Raw genomic sequence first — 23,716 nt, 5'->3', positions numbered from 1 at the left:
CGTGTACGTCTTGCGTCGTAGCCTGGGTACATTATGGGGCATTCTATTTTTACTGTTATTTAGGCGGATGTGCATGTTATTGGAGGAATCTCATTGCCTTGTTATCGTAGCTTTAACTCCTTATCTCTGAGGTATCTCTGAATCATCTGCATTGCGTGCTGACATTCTCTCCAACTCAAATCAATGCGGTTTGTGTTCGAAATGAGGAAATATTTTGTACATATGTTTGCGAATGATCGCCATATATCAATAAATTACAACACCCATTCTAATACAGACAGGTGTCGCAACCAGCAGGATTATATCACTCTTATCTTACGGGCGTTATCGTACAAATAACTTCGTTGATGGACGGTCTTATCGGCTCTGAGTGGGAGTCATTATCTGGGCCTTAGTAGGCGAGGCTAGTGCTACTGCAGTGTTTCCCTGGAGGGCATGCAGGAGCTGGTCAACCTTACAGGGAAGAACCTCCCTCGTAGTGATAGAAACACAACCGATACCAGAACAAAAATCCTTGAGTGCAAAGACAAAAACCGCGACTAATTTTGCCGAGCAGCAATCAGGAAACGGCAGTTAGAACTGGCTGTGGGTGTGCGATCATAGGCTCTTCGCCTTAGCTTAGGAGAGAAGGCCAAACTCATCTATGAAGACCAAAGTGAGGCACACCTTGACGTCTAGCGTCATGGCGTCACCCGGAGGTGGGGGACGAAGCCCCTCTTCCACAACACTAAGAGCCGCAGCCATCTTGATTCTTCTCGCCATCTTCCCTTCGTCAGTAAAGAGTAAGTTAAAGACCTCAACCCAGAGTTATAGCTCTAATGCGTAAGTTCGTACCCGAAACTTGGTGCACACAATGTGTAAAACATCACTGTGATTTACCGTTAATGTCTGTGATCAGTTGTTTAGAAGGTGTTAGTGTAGGGTGGTAGGAGAGAGGAGACGACGTAGGCACAAGATAAGCGGCCGAGCGCGTTGTATCCTTATCACACAATATCACTAACAATGTTACCTTCATTAAATATCTGACTGGGTGTTATCATTACTTTTTCGAAGAACAATTATTTTGCATGAAACTGTACTGAAATTATTCCTCCCTGTATATATATTACAAAATTATATTATATATATATTTTTTTAAATTATGTATATTCTTGTTATCAGCTCAGAAACAGATAAGATAACATTCTTGTTATATTTTGGGCCATTTTCATGAGATTCATGTTGAACACCTGCAGCCAAATTCCTCCCTGGTGAAAGGTTGAAAAATTTGACAAATTGACGAATCAATTTGTTTTATTATAACACATATCAATGTTAAAACATAATAAATGTAACATAAATCCAATATACTATAAACTAATTTTATGTCAAATTTATTATGAAAGTTAATTAGCATGGATTAAATTCAACAAATTGAGCAATTCCTCCAATGTTAACCTGATCTTAAACATTGAGTTGTAGCCTATCATTCATCCAGCAGTAGGAACGGCCATAGAGAAGTGTGTTACCTACAGCAAGGAACCAATTACGTGCTATCAAATCCTGCTTCTCACCATATCTCCTGATCACTGAGTTAGGGAGTGGGAGGCGTCCTTGGCTAGGTAACGCACAAATAACGTCCTTTTGCAAATAACGTCGCTTTTCGCTCGCATGCGTTACGGCCATTTTCTATACTAGAAAATGGAAATTCATTTTCCAAATGAAATGTACCCAAAACAGCAAGTTTTGGGTCCTCTGGTAGGTTAGGAGGGCACGTATGAACCATCACCAGACTAACTCGTGGACACATAATAGAACGGAAAACCTGCACTTCACATTCCAAACGGCATTGTTCCAGTTTCAGTCAATCATCCCTTAGCATAATGATCTGATTTTTTAGAACAAAATGTTGCACTCTCGATCGCTTAATCATACACTCCACTTGTCTTTCAACCAGTGGCGTGTATGGTTCTAAAGAATATGTGAAAATTTAATAAACTTGAATATATTTCAAGAGCAATGCAAAAGAAAAAACAGCTTTTATTTCTATATTGTCATTCTTGCTGAAAAAGTCTCTTGGAGATGGAGATGACATTACATTCATGCAGTGTGGCCTTCATTTTCTCTTGATTTAGCCTAATTCAACCAAGCCTAAGTATCCTAACCTAGCTTAGCTAACCTAACCTAATCTCACCTTGTCTAGCCTGACCAAACTTAGTCCAGACTAACATAACGTAGCCTAGCTTAGCCTATTCTAACTAGCTTAATTTAACCTAATCAGCTATATTTAATATTTATCATGCTTAAATTTATTCTCCAAATTTCTCCAGATTCATAAGTCAGCAGTGACAGCACATACTGGTGAAATATCATTTCAGGAAATTGCCATGCCCCTTTGAGAACATGTTTTCTTCTTAAAGAAAGTACCATGTCACTTAGGGAAACACTTTCCTCTTTAAGAAAGTACTATGCCACTTCGGAAAATACTTCCCTCCTCAAGAAAAGTACCACAGCATTTACGAAAATACCACACGACTTTGGATAATTCTTTTCATTGAAAGTACAATACCACTTTCGTAAATACTTTCCTCCACAGGAAACTGCCATTTCTAGTGTTAAAGATTTCTTTAGATTACTCGTTTGAAAAATTATTTAATCATTCCTCTAACATATATTTACTTACTGATTTTCATTAGCTTAAAAGCTTGCCCATCTGAGAGACATATAATCTTCTTTAGGCTTAGATGAGTTGAACTCTATTTTTTTTCCCCAATTGATTTTGAATGTAACTTTCCCTACTTCTTTCTACTCTGGAACTTATGTATAAAATAAATGGCGTTACATAACTATGGTGGCTTAAGTAGACGCTATTGGTAAAAAACCCAGCTTCAACCTGGTGTATAACCTAGCTGCTTTCTGGTGTATAATCCAGTGTTTTCCTGATGCATAACCTTGCTTCATCTCAATGTATAACGCAGCTTCATCCTGGCGCGTAATCCATTTTCATTTCCGTATAAAATTCAGCGCCATTCAAGCAACATACTTCTTACACTTCTGTAAGAATCTTTGAAGAAATGATGTCGGGTTAGAGCAATATATTTTGCCTTTTTAAACTTTTATATAACCAGGCTGTGACCATAATCTTTCCATCAGGTGTAAACATTAATATGTGCTGTATATCCACACTTGCCATATTTTACCATGGTGCTGTAATTACATCTAATAATCGAAGTCTGTACAGCTGTTTGTTAATGTTTAACAAAGGAAAACACGTAAATCGACCTTCAAGCTCTCACGAGTGTACCCTTGAAGTTTGCAGCAAGGAAAAATGTATTAAAAAAGAGAGAAATTTGATATATGTCATATTTAGTGTAACTAGCTTTCTCAGTGTGTATACATTTAAGTATATACTTAGGTCTGGGCTACATTTAATTAACGTATACTTGCTAGTTGGTTAGCTTCTCGGTGTGTGTGTGTATATATATTTAGTACTGAACTATGTTCAGAGTTTAGTTATACTTGCAGGGTAGTTAGTAAACATTTATGCTGGCCTTATTAACCTTCTAGAGGTTGATAAGGCCTCAAGTCCGACACCAAGAAATGTATAAATTTTTTAAAAGATATAAAATAGCAACTTACATTACTAGAGAACTCCAGCAGTTTTTATTTTCAAACGAAATTGAAAGCTTCGTGGTCCTGTAACCTGAATATTACAGGCTTCATGGTTCAATAACATATATTGAAGGTTTTTGGATCCTGTAATAGATAGTGCAAGTCTAATGGTTCAATAATATTGATACTGCAGGTTTCATGTTCCTGTGACATGCTCATTGCAGGCTTCACGATCATGTAACTTGGATATTGCAGGCTTCATGTTTCTGTAACACATATATTGCAGTCTTCACTGTCCTGTGTCAAGGAATTGCAGATTCCATGGTCCTGTAATATGAATATTGCAGTCTTTACAGTCCTGTGACATGGATATTGCAGACTTCGTAGTCCTGTAACAGGGAGAGTGGAGGCTTCATGGTCCTATAACTTGGATATTGCAGACCATAGTCCTGTAACAAGGATAGTGTAGGTTTCACGGTCCTGTAACATGGATTGTGCAGTCTTTATAGTTCTGTAATCTACATATTGAATTTTTCATTGTCCTGTTACATAGATTTTGCAGGTTTCATGGTCACGTAACGTAATATTGCAATCGTTATAGTCCTGTAACATAGATATTGCAGGCTTCTGCAATATCGTGGTACTGTTACATAAATAGTGTTAGCGTCATGATCCTGTAACATGGATATTGTAGGTCTTATGGTCCTGTGACATGGATAGTGCAAGCCTCATAGATCTGTGTTAAAGATATTGCATTTTTCAGGGTCCAGCAATAAATATTACATCCATTGTGGTTTTGCAACATGGATATTACAGCTTTATGGTTCTGTAATATATTACTGGCAGAGTTCTTTGATATAGTAAAACAATATAATACATGTATAAATAATCATAGTAAAATAGTTATTTACAACCAGCCGCCCTAAGATTTGAGGGTGGTCAAAGATTTGAGGCCAAAGTTATTAAGTCACCTAAATTAAACTACCAAAGACCCCACACTCGAGTCTAGACCCGTTTCGTTAACACAATATGATTCACTAAGTTGACCAGATCACACACTAGAAGGTGAAGGGACGACGACGTTTCGGTCCGTCCTGGACCATCCTCAAGTCGATTGTGTCTATCACAATCGACTTGAGAATGGTCCAGGACGGACCGAAACGTCGTCGTCCCTTCACCTTCTAGTGTGTGGTCTGGTCAACTTACTTTAGCCGCGTTATTGTGACTCATCGCCTGCACATGATTCACTACACCTGAGTGTTACTGCCCGATATCTTAAGCACCTCCTAACTCTTAAGAAGTCAAAGGTTACTTAATAGACAATATGAGCCGTCAGCCTGCACCCTGACTTCTCTGTTGTTGTTGTTGTTGTTGTAGATTCGCGACCTGGAACAAAAAGTTCAAAGTAGCACGGGCTATGGTGAGCCCGTAGAGGACTGTAAGATTTCCCTGTAGCTCACAATCATCACACAACTTAAAACTGTTTACTGCACGACCTGCTTCTGAATATTACCATCTTGGCTTCCAACAGCTTTCCTTAACAAATTATATTTCTGACTCTTCTTGATTAGTGTAGACTACATATTTAAATAATTACATTGTTCCTAACAAGCACTATTCACAATTATGCAATTAAGGCATAACTTAGTTACAATTAGAGACAATAATCATGGAGGTGAGTGTGATAACATCTTAAAGCTAGGCAATATAATATAAAGTTAATCTCTAGACTTGACCTAAGCTTGCATCAGAAGACATGAACAATTAATGTTATGATGAGTTGATCTTGTTCATAACACACCTCCCCCCCCCTACAATCTTCTCATATTCTCTTCTTTACATCTGATATTCATTATGGAATATGGTGTTTGTTGCCATTCTAGTCAGCTTTAGTTCCACTATAACTACTATGTCTGGTTTTATTATCACTATTTTATGTTGCAGTTCCTCTGCCTTGGTCGTTATGCACTCTGCATTTCGGTATCAGGCTTCGAGGCCCATTTGCAGACGATGTGTCACAATAACGTGGCTGAAGATATGTTGACCAGACCACACACTAGAAGGTGAAGGGACGACGACGTTTCGGTCCGTCCTGGAGCATTTTCAAGTCGATTGTACTTTAGCCACGTTATTGTGACTCATCGCCAGCATGTAGATAGCACAGTTGATCAACCACATACTGTGTATATTTCTCGTGATAAGGTGTCCAGGTCGTCAGTTTCCTTTCTTGTGTGTGTTGAGTTGTTGGAGCCCCGTTATTGTAATATAAATTACCCCCCCCCCCCCCCCCCCGTTATTATTCTCTACACTGTGGCTATTTTAAGTTGTTTCCACGTATCAAATAATTAACATTTCTCTATTATTGTTGATTAATATTTTGTTGATATTAATGGTTAAAATTATACTTTCAGGTGCGTGTATAGATCACTTTGTCATTTCTTCCGAAGCAACACTCAATGGTATGGGTACAAACCTCATATTATCGATGAATGTGGACGAGGAGGCAGGAGTGAACACTGAACTCTACACCTTGAGTTGGGACGAAACTATCACTTATGAAGATCCTGTTAACACAGAGTTCAATCAATATTTTACAGTTGATAGTTCAGGACCATCATCTCTGACGACCACAGTCAAGACATCTTTACATGGAGTCCCCGACTACCCCAACAATATAGTGAGTAGTTGACAAGATAGTCCAGCACTTACAACTTAGATATAAAAATCAGAAGTCGATTTTGTTTAAAGCTAAGAAAATTAAATCTCACACATTTTGAAAGGTTTGCCAATCGTACAGCTTCTCGTCGTGATAATTTACTCTGACTTGTGTACAGCCAACGTCGCTTAATGTCAAATCTATTTCAGATCTTGATAGAGGGCATTGTGACTTTCAGCCAGTTCTCTAACGGCGACACGGTAAGCTGAATATCCTGTGTTTACAATACAAATATATATAATAATGTATATTGTTTATATTCAGTAAAGGTGAACTTAACACTCAATATCAATACGAGAGAATGTGTCTGTTGTGAATGCGTCTGTGTCTGTTGTAAATGCGTCTGTGAATGTTGTGAATGCGTCTGTGTCTGTTGTAAATGCGTCTGTGTCTGTTGTGAATGCGTCTGTGAATGTTGTGAATGCGTCTGTGAATGTTGTGATTGCGTCTGTGAATGTTGTGAATGCGTCTGTGAATGTTGTGAATACGTCTGTGAATGTTGTGAATGCGTCTGTGAATGTTGTGAGTGCGTCTGTGAATGTTGTGAGTGCGTCTGTGAATGTTGTGAGTGCGTCTGTGAATGTTGTGAGTGCGTCTGTGAATGTTGTGAGTGCGTCTGTGAATGTTGTGAGTGCGTCTGTGTCTGTTGTGAATGCGTCTGTGAATGTTGTGAGTGCGTCTATGAATGTTGTGAGTGCGTCTATGAATGCGTCAAGTCAGGCCAGACGCTTGGCGCTAGCCGCCCTCAACTTTGCCCAGTGATTTGTGACTGCATGACAAGTGTCAGATTTGGTTGGGTCGACCCACCATGCCTCACTTTAAATAGGATTAGCTCCCACTATGATAACCAACACCAACTATTAAGCCATGAAATGTGGGTTTGATTGCACATAGTGCGTTTACCAACATTTTGACGGCTGAACAAATCTACAAGAGCCGTGACGAGGATTCGAACCTACATTCGAGAGTATCCCAAACGCAGCCTTAATCGACTGAGCTACGACATAGTCAAAAGAATTGCAACCAGAAGTTCTACTGAATCCTACAGCCTCTCCGAGACACAAACCAGGATTTTACACAATTCCCCAATGCACTCGAGCTATGTCAATAGGCTGTTCTACCTCTTCGCCCTTATTGTGATTTCTATTGCGGTTTCTGTGTGTAATAAAGTAAGGGCGAAGAGGTAGAACGGACTATTGACATAGCTCGCGTGCATGTCAAGGTTTTAAGAGTTTTGTTAAAATGAACAATAACTTTTTCAATAGGGTCACTATTAATAGGTAAGTAAGTGTCTCTGTCATCCAATAACTGATTCATTTTTTGGATATAGTCATCCTTATCCATGATGACAACAGCATTGGACTTATCAGCCTTAGTCATATGTAGAGAGTTGTCTTTTTTGAAGGTTTTGAAAGCCCAAATAAATCTATCTTGACAATTAGGCACAGTACCTTTAAGTTAAGACCCGTACACCATTCCCTTGCAAATATTGATGTCATCAGCTGAAATCTCACTAGATTTCTCCAAATTGCAAAAACTTTTGGCAATATCTACATAATTCACATCCCTATTTGATATGGAGAAACTCAGACCTTAACCAAGAGCAGTCAACGTATCGTTATCCAGTTGTTTACTAGAGATTAATAATGAAGTCATTGTTGGCGTATTTGTTCCAATCACTTTGTTGAATAAGCTTATTTAGTTTTGAATCAAGCTTTGTACTTACATCCCTGCAGGCAGATCTCAGAGCGGTGTAACAGTAATCCATCATCGGGCGGTTGATGATCATCATCATCGGTATGGTTGATGATTCCAAAGGTACAGCTTGAAAAAATGAATACTTACGACTCTTCAACACCTTAAAACATTCACGTACTTCTACTTGTCCCCTAACTCCCCTTGCCACTTCGGGGGGGGGTATTGGGTGTTTATGTAGCTTCAGGGGCACCAATCCCCCCAGCCACAGGGCATGGCGAGAAGGCACCCTTAAGCATACCTAATACCCTATCAAAACACAAAATTTAAGTAAATCAATATTTTTCTCTAGCAGTAAGCGGGAAATCTCATCAAACGGTCGGTCAGCTAATTTAAGCACACTGTTGGAGGATAGGGAACGGGGAAGCACTTGTTCACTAAGACATTTTCTAAGAAAACGAAGACGGATTTTTAAAGTATAGGATTTCACTAGAGCAGAGCGAAATTTAATTGTTTCTAATTTTCGCTCTGCTTTAGTGAAATCCTATACTTTAAAATTTTTATCATTCTATCGACTTCAGAGGGGCAAAATGTATTGTTATAAATAAGAATTTCGTTGAACGGAATGTGATCGAGTCTGCTCTGATCAAACATTGTAACAACAGCCTTAATGTGAGCCCTGGTATGTATAAGTTGGATCCCCATATAAGCCTCAACATAGCACGTCAATACAATATAGCATCCATTTAACCTGTATGGCACTGTTATATATCTTCTAGTTCTGCATATTAATAGGAGCTGTATGGGCCAATTAGCCTCCTGCAGTTACCTTCTTTCTTATATTTCCTTTTCTTCACCTTTTCTTGGTGGTCAGGTGACCTGCCCAGGCGGGTATAAAGGTCTGAGCAACAATGTTTCCATCTTCATCCTACTTTGCTCTGATGAAGGCGAATTAGCCGAAAACGCATTAAGCATTCTCTATTTTTCAAATGTGTTTTTTCCGCATACTTGAATCAATGTTTTTGTGATCATTGTTGCATATATATATATATATATATATATATATATATATATATATATATATATATATATATATATATATATATATATATATATATATATATATATATATATCCAACATAACTAGTTTTTATAAGTGGTAATAAATGGTGTACTAATTTTAACCTTGCAAAAAAATTATTATCCAGTTGTTGTTTTATCCATGCGGCGATCTGTAAGATAAACATGCTAATGGTTCTTTATTTTCCAAGTGTTCGATCCAAATGTCGCACACCATCATAGACGAGAACACAGAGACCCCTGCCACGGACCAGAGCACTTACGCCCTCAACTTACGCGAGGACTACCCTGTTAATCTTCCTATTTACACCTTAACTGTAAGTTATTAATGGACGATTGATGATCTAGATCTAGTCTTGGGGGTACAATATGTGTCATCTTGGAGGGTTTAGTCAATATCATGTGTCTTGGGGTACAATATGTGTCATCCTGGAGGGTTTAATCAGCATTATGTGTCCTGAGGCGTACAATATGTGTCATCTTGGAGGGTTTAGTCAGCATTATGTGTCCAGGGGGTACAATATGTGTCATCTTGGAGGGTTTAGTCAACATCATGTGTCATGGGGGTACAATATGTCATCCTGGAGGGTTTAGTCAGCATTATGTGTCCTGAGGGTACAATATGTGTCATCCTGGAGGGTTTAGTCAACATGTATCCTGGGGGGTACAATATGTGTCTTGCTGGAGGGTTTAGTCAACATCATGTGTCCAGGGGGTACAATATGTGTCATCTTGGAGGGTTTAGTCAACATCATGTGTCATGGGGGTACAATATGTCATCCTGGAGGGTTTAGTCAGCATTATGTGTCCTGAGGGTACAATATGTGTCATCCTGGAGGGTTTAGTCAACATGTATCCTGGGGGGTACAATATGTGTCTTGCTGGAGGGTTTAGTCAACATCATGTGTCCTGGGGTTCAATATGTGTCATCCTGGAGGGTTTAGTCAACATCATGTGTCCTGGGGGGTACAATATGTGTCATCCTGGAAGGTTTAATCAGCATCATGTGTCCTGGGGGTACAATGTGTCATCTTGGAGGGTTTAGTCAACATCATGTGTCCTGGGGTACAATATGTGTCATCTTGGAGGGTTTAATCAACATTATGTGTCCTGGGGTACAATATGTGTCATCTTGGAGGGTTTAATCAACATTATGTGTCCTGGGGTACAATATGTGTCATCTTGGAGGGTTTAATCAACATTATGTGTCCTGGGGTACAATATGTGTCATCTTGGAGGGTTTAATCCACATTGTGTCCTGGGGTTACAATATGTGTCAACAGAACCAAACAGCCAACAGAAGAGTGTTCTGGCTCAGCCAACAGAAGATACTGTTTCTGTTGTTGATTCGTGTAATAATGTTTTGACGCGTGTTTTTATATGTGTGAGAGTGTTGACATGTGGGTGTGAGCAGGTGAGTGTGCGTGATGACGACGGTTCGAGCCCAAACAACCTCTTCACTGTGGCTGTGGAGGGGTGCCCGCTCCGCGCCACGCTGGACCAATATGGCGGGGCCAGCGGCTCTCCTCAGCCAGTCCAGTTCCTCCTCACCTCTAAGCTGGACTTCGAGACCCAGGAGACCTATACCTGCTCCGTCACTGCTACGGTGAGTTACACGTCCACTCACTGCTACAGTGAGTTACCTGTACCGTCACTGCTAGTTTACGAAGATCGGAACTTCCCAATCAGATGCAGGCGATGAGTCACAATAACGTGGCTAAAGTATGATGACCAGACCACACACTAGAAGGAGAAGGGACGACGACGTTTCGGTCCGTCCTGGACCATTCTCAAGCCGATTGTTCACATTCTAGTGTGTGGTCTGGTCATCATACTTTCCCAATCAAATGTTATTAGTTATAAATAACCTCCTGGTGTGTGATCGAAACTCTAGTTGGGTTTCTCTACTTCAATAAGAGAGAAGGGGGAAAAGTGATGCCAATTCTGGTAAAATAGTAATCTAAAGGTGTGATGGAGAGATGCAGGCGATGAGTCACAACAACGTGGCTGAAGAATATTGACCAGACCACACACTAGAAGGTGAAGGGACGACAACGTTTCGGTCCGTCCTGGACCATTCTCAAGTCGATTGTGATGAGGAGGTAGAGACAGGCAATAAATAGGCAAGAGAGAGCTGAGGAGCAAAGTAAGGTGTAGTAGAGGGGATAGTAATAATAATAAGAGCTGCAGAGGGCCTATTGGCCTATACGAGGCAGCTCCTATTATAACCACCGAATGAGAAGGAGATAGGAATAAGAAGAGGATAGCAAGGGAGCGTAGGAGAAGACAATGAACAGAAAAAGGGAGAAGAGAGAAAGAAAAGGAAAGAGAAAGATAAATGGAAGAGGTAGGCTTATGTTAGGTCACGTTTGTTAAAAAGATTAGAGCATTTGAGTATATACTGTGACAGGGAAGAGTCCACAGCAACAAAGCCAGGACTCATGTTCATGTTGGGTACATTGTGTATCAGAGCCGATTCTACAAGACGGCGTCTGTGTAGAGTAGAGGCAGGAAAGATTATTTTGGAGGAAGACCAATCAATGGGATGATTGGAATCCCTCACATGGCAGAAGAGAGCATTGTTAGTGTCTGCAGACTTAACACTTCTCTTGTGTTCTTTAAGTCTGTCATTCAGTGTACGGCCAGTTTCGCCAAAGTATTGGAGAGGACAAGATGAACAGGAAATAGAGTAGACACCAGCAGCATTAGAAGCAGGAGGAGCAGTGTGAACTAGATTGCTACGAAGTGTGTTAGTTTGTCGAAAGGCGAGTTAAATGTCAAGAGGACGAAAGGTATTGGTAAAAGTTTTGAGTTCAGATATGAAGGGAAGGCATAGTACAGTGCTACTAGTGTTGGAAGCAGGTTTAGGATGAAAGAAATTTCGTTTAGCTTGCGAGTAGGCACAGTTGATGAAATGCAAAGGATAACCAAGGCGAGGGAATGATTTGCTTTCAACACTAGTAGCACTGTACTATGCCTTCCCTTGCTTGCGGGGGTTGAGCTTTAGCTCTTTGGTCCCGCCTGTGTGATCTTGAGGATGTTACTAGGAAACTGATATGAGTGTTGGGGATGAACAATATCACATAGAACAAGAGAATTAAAAATCACACAGAACAAAGAGAATTCCCACATTTGAAACCAAAGTCATGATAATTTATAATCTGGAGACACTTCAACGGGGATTACGCTTCAGTAGCAACCTTTCCTGCCATACTGTGGAACATTAAACTGATTTAGATCATTTTGTACTGGAGACAGGTTTCGACTTCCTTTTTTTTTAGAACATAATCAAGCTAACATAATCCAACCCTTCATAATATAACCCAACCAAACTTAATCGCATGTAAAGAAGTGACCCGAGTAACAGTAATGCGACTTGTTCCCTCTCACTGCAGGATCAGGGCGTCCCACCCAGGACATCAACAGCCTCAACAATCACCCTGACTGTAGAAGATGAGCCGGACGAGCCCCCAAAGTTCACTTACGACTACTACTACACCCAGGTCATCTCCTCTCAGGTCAGTTTACTTGGTGCCTACAACTGCGGGAGAGATGTTAAGGCCTCCGCCAGATTACATTTACCGCACCAACAAGTGTACTATAGTCCTGAACATTGTACAGGACTAAGTCAAGGCTCGGGGAATATATATATATATATATATATATATATATATATATATATATATATATATATATATATATATATATATATATATATATCCGTGAGTCTACGTCAAGCTGCAAGTGGATATTAGACATTATATAACGGTCGGGAATTGATATAAAGAATTGTCCAGAGGTACTGCCAGTGGAAGATATTCCCAATTGGACAGAGCTTACTTACTCACACACACACACACATACGTCTGTGTGTGTTTTAATTCTTTTGACTCATCGAAGATTAGAACTCGGGACCGAAAAATACTAGACTGTCGTCCTACTATCAGGTCATAGGTGTACACAATATAGAAGGAGGATCTTATAAGTACTTTACTAGTTTAACATTTCAGTTGGGTTCCAGTTGGGTACTTGTGATTATTGTGAGCATTCGTGACCTGGTTGGTAAGACGACCCTTTGATGTTGTTGAGACTCGAGCTGCAATTGTGGATTGCATATATATATATATATATATATATATATATATATATATATATGCAATATATATATATGCAATATATATATATATATATATATATATATATATATATATATGTGTGTGTGTGTGTGTGTGTGTGTGTGTGTGTGTGTGTGTGTGTGTGTGTGTAAATCACGAAAATTAACACGTGATGAAAAATGTGTCAGTGTCAGACCACGAAGGTAGAATTTAAACATGAATTTCCTTAATTACTTTCGTATTTAATAATACATCTTCAGAAGGGTTACCCTTCTGAAGATGTATTATTAAATATGAAATTACTTATTTAAACTCATGTTTCAATTCCTCCTTCATGGTCTGACACTGTCATATATGCTTATATATATATATATATAAGTATACTTACATAAATACAAATGATAAAGCAATAAGCGCGTCTAGTCCTCAGTCAAGCCCTTGGAGATGGAGCCTGGTGACATTCTAGCGCAGGACGGTGACACAACCATCAACTCTCCCATCACATACACCATGCGGGATGCCAGGTCTGATGGTAAGCTTATCCTACACCTTGTGGTAGTCTCATCATAGTAAGCTTATCCTACACCTTATGGTAGTCTCATCATAGTAAGCTTATCCTACACCTTATGGTAGTCTCATCATAGTAAGCTTATCCTTCACCTTATGGTAGTCTCATCATAGTAAGCTTATCCTTCACCTTATGGTAGTCTCATCATAGTAAGCTTATCCTTCACCTTATGGTAGTCTCATCATAGTAAGCTTATCCTACACCTTATGGTAGTCTCATCATAGTAAGCTTATCCTACACCTTATGGTAGTCTCATCATAGTAAGCTTATCCTTCACCTTATGGTAGTCTCATCATAGTAAGCTTATCCTACACCTTATGGTAGTCTCATCATAGTCAGCTTATCCTTCACCTTATGGTAGTCTCATCATAGTAAGCTTATCCTACACCTCATGCTAGTAGTCTCCCGATAGTAAGCTTATCCTATACCTTATGTTAACTTTAATAATAATAAGATATCCCTTCATTTTTCTGTGATTACTATGAAGAGTTCCAATGAAGAACAATGTAAATAATTCAATGGACATTAAATAGTGGGATTAGTGTTGGATTTAAGGCGTATCAACGCAAGAGGATTACTAAGGTCACCACAATTGCCTACTTACTAGCAAGTAAAGTAGTGAACATAGTCCAGGACTAAACTAGTCTCTCAAGTCTATGTACACTGAGAAGTACGGTTCACCTATGAATATATCTTTTGATGAAATAGTTGAAAGATTGCAGATAATGTATTATACATGTATTGTAAATATGACAAATAATTTTGCTAGGCTTTGTAATGTAGTATTGCCTTGTAAAACTTATGTATTTATATTGTATTATGTTAAATAAAGATAAAAAAAATGTTTCTATGCTAGGTAAGTTTAGTGTTGCTATAATGAAAATGACTATATTTGAGATTTATTTTTTGACTATAGAAGATATGACTGATGTTATAGTATCAGAGATGACTACTCCTTCAGTACTGGAAGTAACTAGAGTCAATCTGTTTGGATCAGTGTTGGGCTTAAATACTATCAACCTCTGGAGGGTTATTAGGACTCCCACTATAGAGTATTGATTATCTAACAAGTATACTTTAGTACTGAACGAATTATAATATACTCAGGGTAGAGTATATCCACTGAGAAACGAGGTACATCTTTCAGCGTATGATAAAGTATATATCCCTTGTATCACTTGAAGCTGCCAACGCAATTACACAGATGACTCCTGACACGGTAATTTAGCTGAGTGCTTAGACTGGTACTGGATATGACTGACACGACCTTAGAGACTGTATTAACGCCACCATACTGGAAGCCAGTGTAGGTTACCACTCTTGATAGTAACAAACATCAACGATACTATAGGAAGTTGATCACTGTATAGCAGCGAATAACATGATGCTCTCACCGTTCAGTTCCTGGGACAAATTACTTCACCATCAACGCGGACACGGCTGATGTCACCATCACTACGGACCTGGACGACACTATCCTCACCTTCATGTCAGTCACCTTCATTATCACCGTAAGTATCTATCTGCCATAAGCTTATACTCTCTTGGGGGGGTAGAAATAGCCTAAGCTACTCTATCCCTTTGAGATGTATTTTCTTTTCTTATCTCAGTAAACTTACTTGAACTTGAACTATACACTCTTCTTCACCATCCTATAAAATAGTGACATAGGACTCATCAACCATTTACGAAACCTATACATCTTTCTTCAACCATGATGGCTTTGTGAACACTTATTAAACAGTGTGAAGTTTCCAAGTTCGTCAACTGTTTTATAAATGAAACAAAGCCTAATGTGAACATTATCACGTATGATTTAGAAAAGATGTACAGGTTTTGTAAATGGTTGCATAAATGGAGTGAGGATAGAAGTCGGACTTATGTGCATCATATTAGGGTTAGGAGTAATGGAGTTATAGTTGTGTTATGTTATAGCGGTGGCGGACTGTGTTAGGCCTGTGTTATCCTGCTTTAACGGTAGAGGATTGTGTTAGGCTTGTGTTATCCTGCTATAACGGTGTTATCCAGCTAGAGGCGTTATCCAGAGTTGTCACGTACTGTGTTGTAACAGTAGAAAGCGCTCAAAACATTAACCAATTAAGACAAAATTAAAACAAAACAAACACAAATTAGACAACCCGTCCTCATGAATAGTACACCGCATTTTTTTACCTATAAATCCCTTACGGCTCAAAACTGGTGTTCTAAAAGTCATGACAGCTCGCAAAACTGACGTGATGTTCCGTTTTCTAATCGTGGGTCCTCGGTTAGTTTAGGGTAATCTAGTACATCAGTATAGAGACGTTGTGAACGCTAGAGATGATAGGATGAATTAGAAATGAGTTAATACTCTACAATCTCCTTCATTGGTTGTGGAATCCTCATCATGAAACCTGTATTTGTACACTTGGGATTCTAATGTACATTTTCTGATAAACTGAAAATGTGCTCTCTACAGGGTTAATGAGCATTGATAACACTATGTTATCGTACAAACCTGAAGCGTACAAACCTACGCTGCTGGTTTGTACGCTTCTGTACGGTTTAAAGAAGGTTATTGCAGTAGGTTCAACCTTCTGTGTTCGGTTAACTCAAGTTTTTGTACGTTCATGTGATCATGTCCGGTTAAAGCCGGTAGTTGGAAGTTCTCATGATAGTGCTCGGTTAAAGTAGGTGGTTGTTTGTATGATATATCCGGATGGTATGTATGATGATATCCGGATGGAGCCAGTGGCTGAGCGGACAGAACACTGGACGCGTGATCCTGTGGTCCCGGGTTCGATCCCGGACGCCGGCGAGAAACAATGGGCAGAGTTTCTTTCACCCTAATGCTCCTGTTACCTAGCAATAAATATGTACCTGGGAGTTAGACAGCTGCTAGGGAGTGCTTCCTGGGGGTGGAGGGCTTGTCGAGGACCGGGCCGCGGGGACGCTAAGCCCCGAAAATCATCTCAAGATAACCTAAAGAAGATGGTTGTTGAAAGTTCACATGTTAATGTCCGATTGAAGAGTCTGAAATATAACAACCTAAAGCATATCACATATCGCTTTAAATCTATTCATACACATTGCATCTTTTTAGTATGGGTCATTACGGCCACACACAAGCGCTTACTGACCAATCAGTACGCATACATTTAGCTCAGGACGTTGTTCAGTATTAGAGGAAACTCGGTATATATATATATATACACTGAGAAGAGGGATGTATATAAAGTATATATATATATATATATATATATATATATATATATATATATATATATATATATATATATATATATATATATATATATATATATATATACTTTTGGTGTATATACAGCCTTACTCCTCTAAGTTCTGCTAATATAAAAAATTATTTCCCAGAATCGGACATTAACTATTTTGAATTTTTCCTATCAATATATATCTGATGATCATAACTTATTTCTTATGTATGTAACTATCAAATTATTTCTGCTGTGATACTGGTGCACGTGTGTGCGCTTCCATACCTGTGTACACATTTAAAGTAACATGTATTTGATTTACTATACTAAACTATTGATAATGATGTTTTGAAGGAGACTAGTTTCAGGTAGATAAATATCCAACTTTCAGCTTTTTTATGTAATTGACATATTATTCCCTTAAGTCAGATCACCATATAAATTGATCACATACAGACAAAATAGTTACATTAAACTCTTAATACACACTCTTTACATGCTCCTTCAATGATTAACACACACACACACACACACACACACACACACACACACACACACACACACACACACACACACACACACACACACACACAACACACACACATGCATTTTGGAATGCATTAGGAAGTGATGTGGTGGAGGCTGACTCCATACACAGTTTCAAGTGTAGATATGATAGAGCCCAGTAGGCTCAGGAACCTGTACACCTGTTGATTGACGGTTGAGAGGCGGGACCAAAGAGCCAGAGCTCAACCCCCGCAAACACAACTAGGTGAGTACAACTAGGTGAGTACACACACACACACACACACACACACACACACACACACACACACACACACACACACACACACACACACACACACACACACACCTGAATTGGACCTGATAACTATACCAAGTGTCGAGTGTAAGACGTAAGTTAGTTAATTCTTGAATCTTTTCTTATTTTAGCTCCATGTAATGTTTCATCAGGTCATTTAATAAGAGACCAATACTTGATATATCTATCAATTGAAATTCTTGTATTTATATATAAAAGTCTGACCTGTAGTAATTACATACATATTTAATTATAATTAAATCCTACTGTCTCTGCTATTGTGAAACACAATTTAAAAAAAGCCTTATATAGGAAACAACGTAGCATGTAATATCTATAATACAACTGTAGTCAAGGAGATGAGGTGAGGAGTGAAGCAGGGTAAGTTTTGGGAGCTCTAAGTGTCTAAGTGTAGTGAATGACCCACTGGTGATGACACTGCCTGACCCACTGGTGATAACAGTGCCTGACCCACTGGTGATGACACTGCCTGACCCACTGGTGATGACACTGCCTGACCCACTGGTGATGACACTGCCTGACCCACTGGTGATGACACTGCCTGACCCACTGGTGATGACACTGCCTGACCCACTGGTGATAACAGTGCCTGACCCACTGGTGATGACACTGCCTGACCCACTGGTGATGACACTGTCTGACCCACTGGTGATGACACTGCCTGACCCACTGGTGATGACACTGCCTGACCCACTGGTGATAACAGTGCCTGACCCACTGGTGATAACAGTGCCTGACCCACTGGTGATAACAGTGCCTGACCCACTGGTGATAACAGTGCCTGACCACACTGGTGATAACAGTGCCTGACCACACTGGGTAAGATGTGGGTGTATCATGGTGTTCTACTGTGTAGTACTTGTTGTTTGTGCTGGGTACTATGCTTTAGTTGCATTTAATGATGTATGCTTTATTTGCATTTAATGATGTATGCTTTATTTGTATTGAATAATGTTTGCTTTAGTTGCATTTAATGATGTATTCTTTTTTTATGATTTAGATTTTTTTAATGATTGATATGCTTTAATTTAGATTAAGCGTCTACTCGCTATGTTGATTCGCTAATCTTCTAGTTATGAGTGATTAAACAAAAGATTTTTAGCAGTGAAAACGCAATTTACATATTTTGTAATAACACATTTTGCTGGTTGATCATCTTCTCCTGTCATGATGTAGTAAGAAATTCCTGAATGCTACTTCTTTCAGCTTCTCTCTCCACGTCTCATCTTGGCTAAATTCATAAAAATATAAAAATAGATTTTCTAAATCTCGGTCCAGTAGTCCATGATTCAAGTTGCCCTTTACCAGCAAGTGGTCTCTTGAGTCTGTGGTCTCTTAAGTCTGTGGTCTCTTAAGTCTGTGGTCTCTTGAGTTTGTGGTCTCTTGAGTCTGTGGTCGCTTGAGTTTGTGGTCTCTTAAGTCTGTGGTCTCTTGAGTTTGAGGTCTCTTGAGTCTGTGGTCTCTTGAGTTTGAGGTCTCTTGAGTCTGTGGTCTCTTGAGTTTGAGGTCTCTTGAGTCTGTGGTCTCTTGAGTCTGTGGTCTCTTGAGTCTGTGGTCTCTTAAGTCTGTGGTCTCTTGAGTCTGTGGTCTCTTAAGTCTGTGGTCTCTTGAGTCTGTGGTCTCTTAAGTCTGTGGTTTCTTAAGTCTGTGGTCTCTTGAGTCTGTGGTCTCTTAAGTCTGTGGTCTCTTGAGTCTGTGGACTGTCTCCGACGCCTTCTTGGAGAATATTTCTGCATTCTTTGTTCTGGCTTACATATTCAAGCCTCAGTCTTCTGTGATTCTTTTGGGGTTGTAAGGCACAACCACCTCCACTCTTCATTTTTTCCATCGAATATTTTCCCACGATATTACCCGCATGGTTGATTTATTACTTTAAAACAAATTATTATCAATATCTTTCATCTCCTTTTTTTTCTATTGATAACTTTTCTCTGGGTTTTCTTTTTATTGGGGAGATTAGGACTCACCGCAGGTATTCAGGACTGTTCTAATTTCTAAACGCAGTTCATATTTTAGCCAACCTTGCATACACTGCTGGTGATATTCGGTTTGAGGTGGGCTTCAGAAAATCTATTTTTTTTCTCTGTCCAATGACACATTTTTAATTACATTTGGTAACATATTTCCAGCATTCTGCTCCTATCGTAATGCTTTACGACTTTGCACATGCAGTAGTTAAAGTCTAATAGCCACTTGTACCATTCTTTCAGTCTATCTTGGTCCTCATGTAGTTTCTTACTGACTTCCTCTGACCAACACACGAGAGACAAAGATGTCACGTTTGCTATCCTAATCAGCGATGAGTAATCATTACATGAGAACTGATATTATTTGGCAAATAAACAAAATTATTGTGTTTGTGGTTTGCAAACGACGTAAAATTTTGTTATACCAAATATAATACACGTACTATTTTGCATAACCTATTCTTATACACATTTAAAAAAAAATCTAGGTTTCTAATAAATATTAAATGTGCGATAAAATTACCTAACTAATTTGTCTTAGCAGAAATGGATTCCTATTTTATTCCCATCAGGTCATTTTTGGTTTTAATAACAGAAAGTGACGTCATTATTTTTCTTTCTATATAAGCAGTATTTACCATGCCACATAAAGTACATGATATAAAAGTAACCATTAGAGACAAACAGTAAATTCAACCTAGGTACTAGTGGTTATCAATGTTGATCTCTAGGTCATCTAATGAACATATTATTAATAATACTTATTAATAAAAAAGTTATAAAAACTAATATTTCTAATGATATTTCTAATTCCTGTCTTCACAAGATTTACTGCTGGTTTCTCATGGTTAATTTCATATCGTGTACCTTAAATGGCTTATAAAATACTGCCTTCCTTTATCAGTCACAATTGATTTAAGCATCACAACCACTCTAAACTGGCTTCCTAATCTCAAATACCTTAAACTGGCTTCCTAATCTCAAATACCTTAAACTGGCTTCCTAATCTCAAATACCTTAAACTGGCTTCCTAATCTCAAATACCTTAAACTGGCTTCCTAATCTCAAATACCTTAAACTGGCTTCCTAATCTCAAATACCTTAAACTGGCTTCCTAATCTCAAATACCTTAAACTGGCTTCCTAATCTCAAATACCTTAAACTGGCTTCCTAATCTCAAATACCTTAAACTGGCTTCCTAATCTCAAATACCTTAAACTGGCTTCCTAATCTCAAATACCTTAAACTGGCTTCCTAATCTCAAATACCTTAAACTGGCTTCCTAATCTCAAATACCTTAAACTGGCTTCCTAATCTCAAATACCTTAAACTGGCTTCCTAATCTCAAATACCTTAAACTGGCTTCCTAATCTCAAATACCTTAAACTGGCTTCCTAATCTCAAATACCTTAAACTGGCTTCCTAATCTCAAATACCTTAAACTGGCTTCCTAATCTCAAATACCTTAAACTGGCTTCCTAATCTCAAATACCTTAAACTGGCTTCCTAATCTCAAATACCTTAAACTGGCTTCCTAATCTCAAATACCTTAAACTGGCTTCCTAATCTCAAATACCTTAAACTGGCTTCCTAATCTCAAATACCTTAAACTGGCTTCCTAATCTCAACCACTCTGACTTAATCAACACAACTATAATAGACTAATCATCACAATCTCTCTAATCCAACCCTCTTAACATAACTTCAACTCCTTTTACTTCATTTCTTGACCTCTTCTTTACTTGAATCTCTGTATGTTATACACATTGTGTCAAGAGTTATAACAGGAACAGCGTGCAGTGTTTGTGCTCTCAGACTGACGTGGCTCTTCCCAGGGTACAGACACATCCGGCACCTCCAGTTCCGTTACGTTGAGGGTTGACCTGCCGCCAGTGTCCACCACCACCGTCTCCACCACAGACGTGACCTGTCCGGCGTGCACCTGTCCGGCCATGACCACACAAGGCACGTGTAACCCGTCCCACCACCAGTGACCCCTGTGAGTGTCCACTGTGTCTCCACCACAGACGTGACCTGTCCAGGGCATAATCACCTTGAATAAGTACCTCCCCCCACCCACCATTTCCCTATATGTATCTCCCTCTTATTCTACCATTTATCCACCATGTCACACCACCAACCGTCCACAGTACACACTCTAGGGACAAGTGTCACTCACTATACATTGTGTACACGTGAACTCTCTCGTGACACCACTGGTCTAACACACAACACACTTACTACACCCTACACCTACTACATTCATGTTTCACAAATGCCATTCCTTACTGGCCCCAAAGTTACTGAACACCTTTAGCTCATCACACATTTAAAGAAGCGTTAACGGTCTATGGAATATTTATCCGACAATGAATCAATCACAATAAGGCTTTTGTTCAATGTATTCTTATCCAGGCCAGGTTCAACGCGGCTCTTGTCTGTCAGATTCGATAACCTACGTCGCCAAAGAAGCGTGGGTTAAAAAACTGCGGTGTCAGATATATTTCTCAAGGCTTCTGTGAAATATATTTTAATTATTACGTGCAACATGCATAATAGTCTCATTGTTATCACAGCATATTCTTGTCTACACTAAATACATCAATTATGGCTTATAGGCCGTATACAACTTTAACTGGCGAGCCCCATCCGCACATACCCTCGTTCCGCTCATGAGTGTGGTCAATATCGATGCAATACTTATGTAACCCATAAACATACCTTCATTATTGCTACTGCTACAACCCCTGACTGTATGCCCCACAGATGAGACAACCACTCCATGCCCCACTGAAGCAACTACCACAACCTGCCCTTTGTGCCCCACAGACGCAATAATTACTCCATGCCCCACAGAAGTACCAGCCACAACATGCCCACTGTGCCCCACAGAAGTACCAGCCACAACATGCCCACTGTGCCCCACAGAAGTACCAGCCACCACGTGCCCAGTGTGCCCCACAGACGCAATAATTACTCCATGCCCCACAGAAGTACCAGCCACAACATGCCCACTGTGCCCCACTGAAGCAACTACCACAACGTGCCCAGTATGCCCCACAGAAGCAATAATAACTCCATGCCCCACAGAAGTACCAGCCACAACCTGCCCAGTGTGCCCCACAGACGCAATAATTACTCCATGCCCCACTGAAGCAAGTACCACAACGTGCCCACTGTGCCCCACAGATGAGACCACGACGTCTACTCTAAACACATGTCCACCAGTCACCTGCCCGTCCTATACTACCACGACCGAGGACTCCAGCCAACAAGCGCCGAGGTTCACGAAAGATGCGTACTCCGGGGAAACCTTTCCGGAATCCGAGAATGTTTTTCAAGTCAGCGTATATGAGGACGGGAGCGGCGGAACCGAATTCTCTTGGGGTAAAATAGGTTGTTTTTCTTCCATTTCTGTTGCTTGCATTTGTTCGATTTTGCTTTTGTGTTGTATTTTAAGTCCAAGTTGTTGTCTGTGCTGTGTGAAACCTGTTCTAGTTGTGTGTCCTACTGGTCTGTTGTTGTTCGTGTATTGAATTGAGGAGAAGGTATGGGATTTTTCCCAAATATCCCAACAAAATATGCCCACAACCTATCTACAACTTAAGTTTTACGCTTTAACATCGTTGTTACAAGGTTGTGGTCATATTGTGTGTGTTAGTTGGGATATAACTGTGTCGTTCGCTGTCTTTGGTTGATAAAATACTGCGAAGCAGGTGAGTCGATGTTCTGGTAGTGAGCAATCTGAGTACAGCGACTGGAACCTTGCCCGGCCGTCAGCTGTGTCATGAACACTGTTCATCTACAGGTAAGTCCTCAGAGTATACACCTCAGAAAATATACGTATACACTCACATCTTCTGCAGGCATATACGTATACACTCACATCTTCTGCAGGCATATACGTATACACTCACATCTTCTGCAG

The 23,716-nt window shown here is 39.6% G+C and overlaps 1 protein-coding gene across 7 annotated transcripts in view; it reads left to right on the top strand.

Moving 5' to 3' along the window:
* The first annotated feature begins 378 nt into the window (after positions 1-378).
* Positions 379-23,716, top strand: part of LOC123766497 (cadherin EGF LAG seven-pass G-type receptor 1) — a 52,510-nt gene continuing 29,172 nt past the window's right edge. The window contains exons 1-10 of one of the 7 annotated variants that reach the window (XM_069308317.1): positions 379-782; positions 6,003-6,268; positions 6,457-6,507; positions 9,274-9,399; positions 10,497-10,688; positions 12,478-12,600; positions 13,621-13,729; positions 15,167-15,276; positions 21,624-21,753; positions 22,879-23,175. In XM_069308317.1, coding sequence (XP_069164418.1) covers positions 644-782; positions 6,003-6,268; positions 6,457-6,507; positions 9,274-9,399; positions 10,497-10,688; positions 12,478-12,600; positions 13,621-13,729; positions 15,167-15,276; positions 21,624-21,753; positions 22,879-23,175 — 1,543 coding nt within the window. In that variant the 5' untranslated portion in view covers positions 379-643. Of the gene's footprint in view, positions 783-6,002; positions 6,269-6,456; positions 6,508-9,273; positions 9,400-10,496; positions 10,689-12,477; positions 12,601-13,620; positions 13,730-15,166; positions 15,277-21,623; positions 21,754-22,554; positions 23,176-23,716 lie in introns of all 7 variants that reach the window. The other 6 variants (XM_069308316.1, XM_069308315.1, XM_069308314.1 and 3 more) reach the window with 6 other exon arrangements.

The sequence above is a fragment of the Procambarus clarkii genome, chromosome 62, assembly GCF_040958095.1.
Source record: "Procambarus clarkii isolate CNS0578487 chromosome 62, FALCON_Pclarkii_2.0, whole genome shotgun sequence".
In the NCBI taxonomy this organism is placed as follows: Eukaryota; Metazoa; Arthropoda; class Malacostraca; order Decapoda; family Cambaridae; genus Procambarus; species Procambarus clarkii.
Note: the sequence above shows the minus strand (reverse complement) of the source record. Positions and strands in the feature narration are given on the sequence as shown.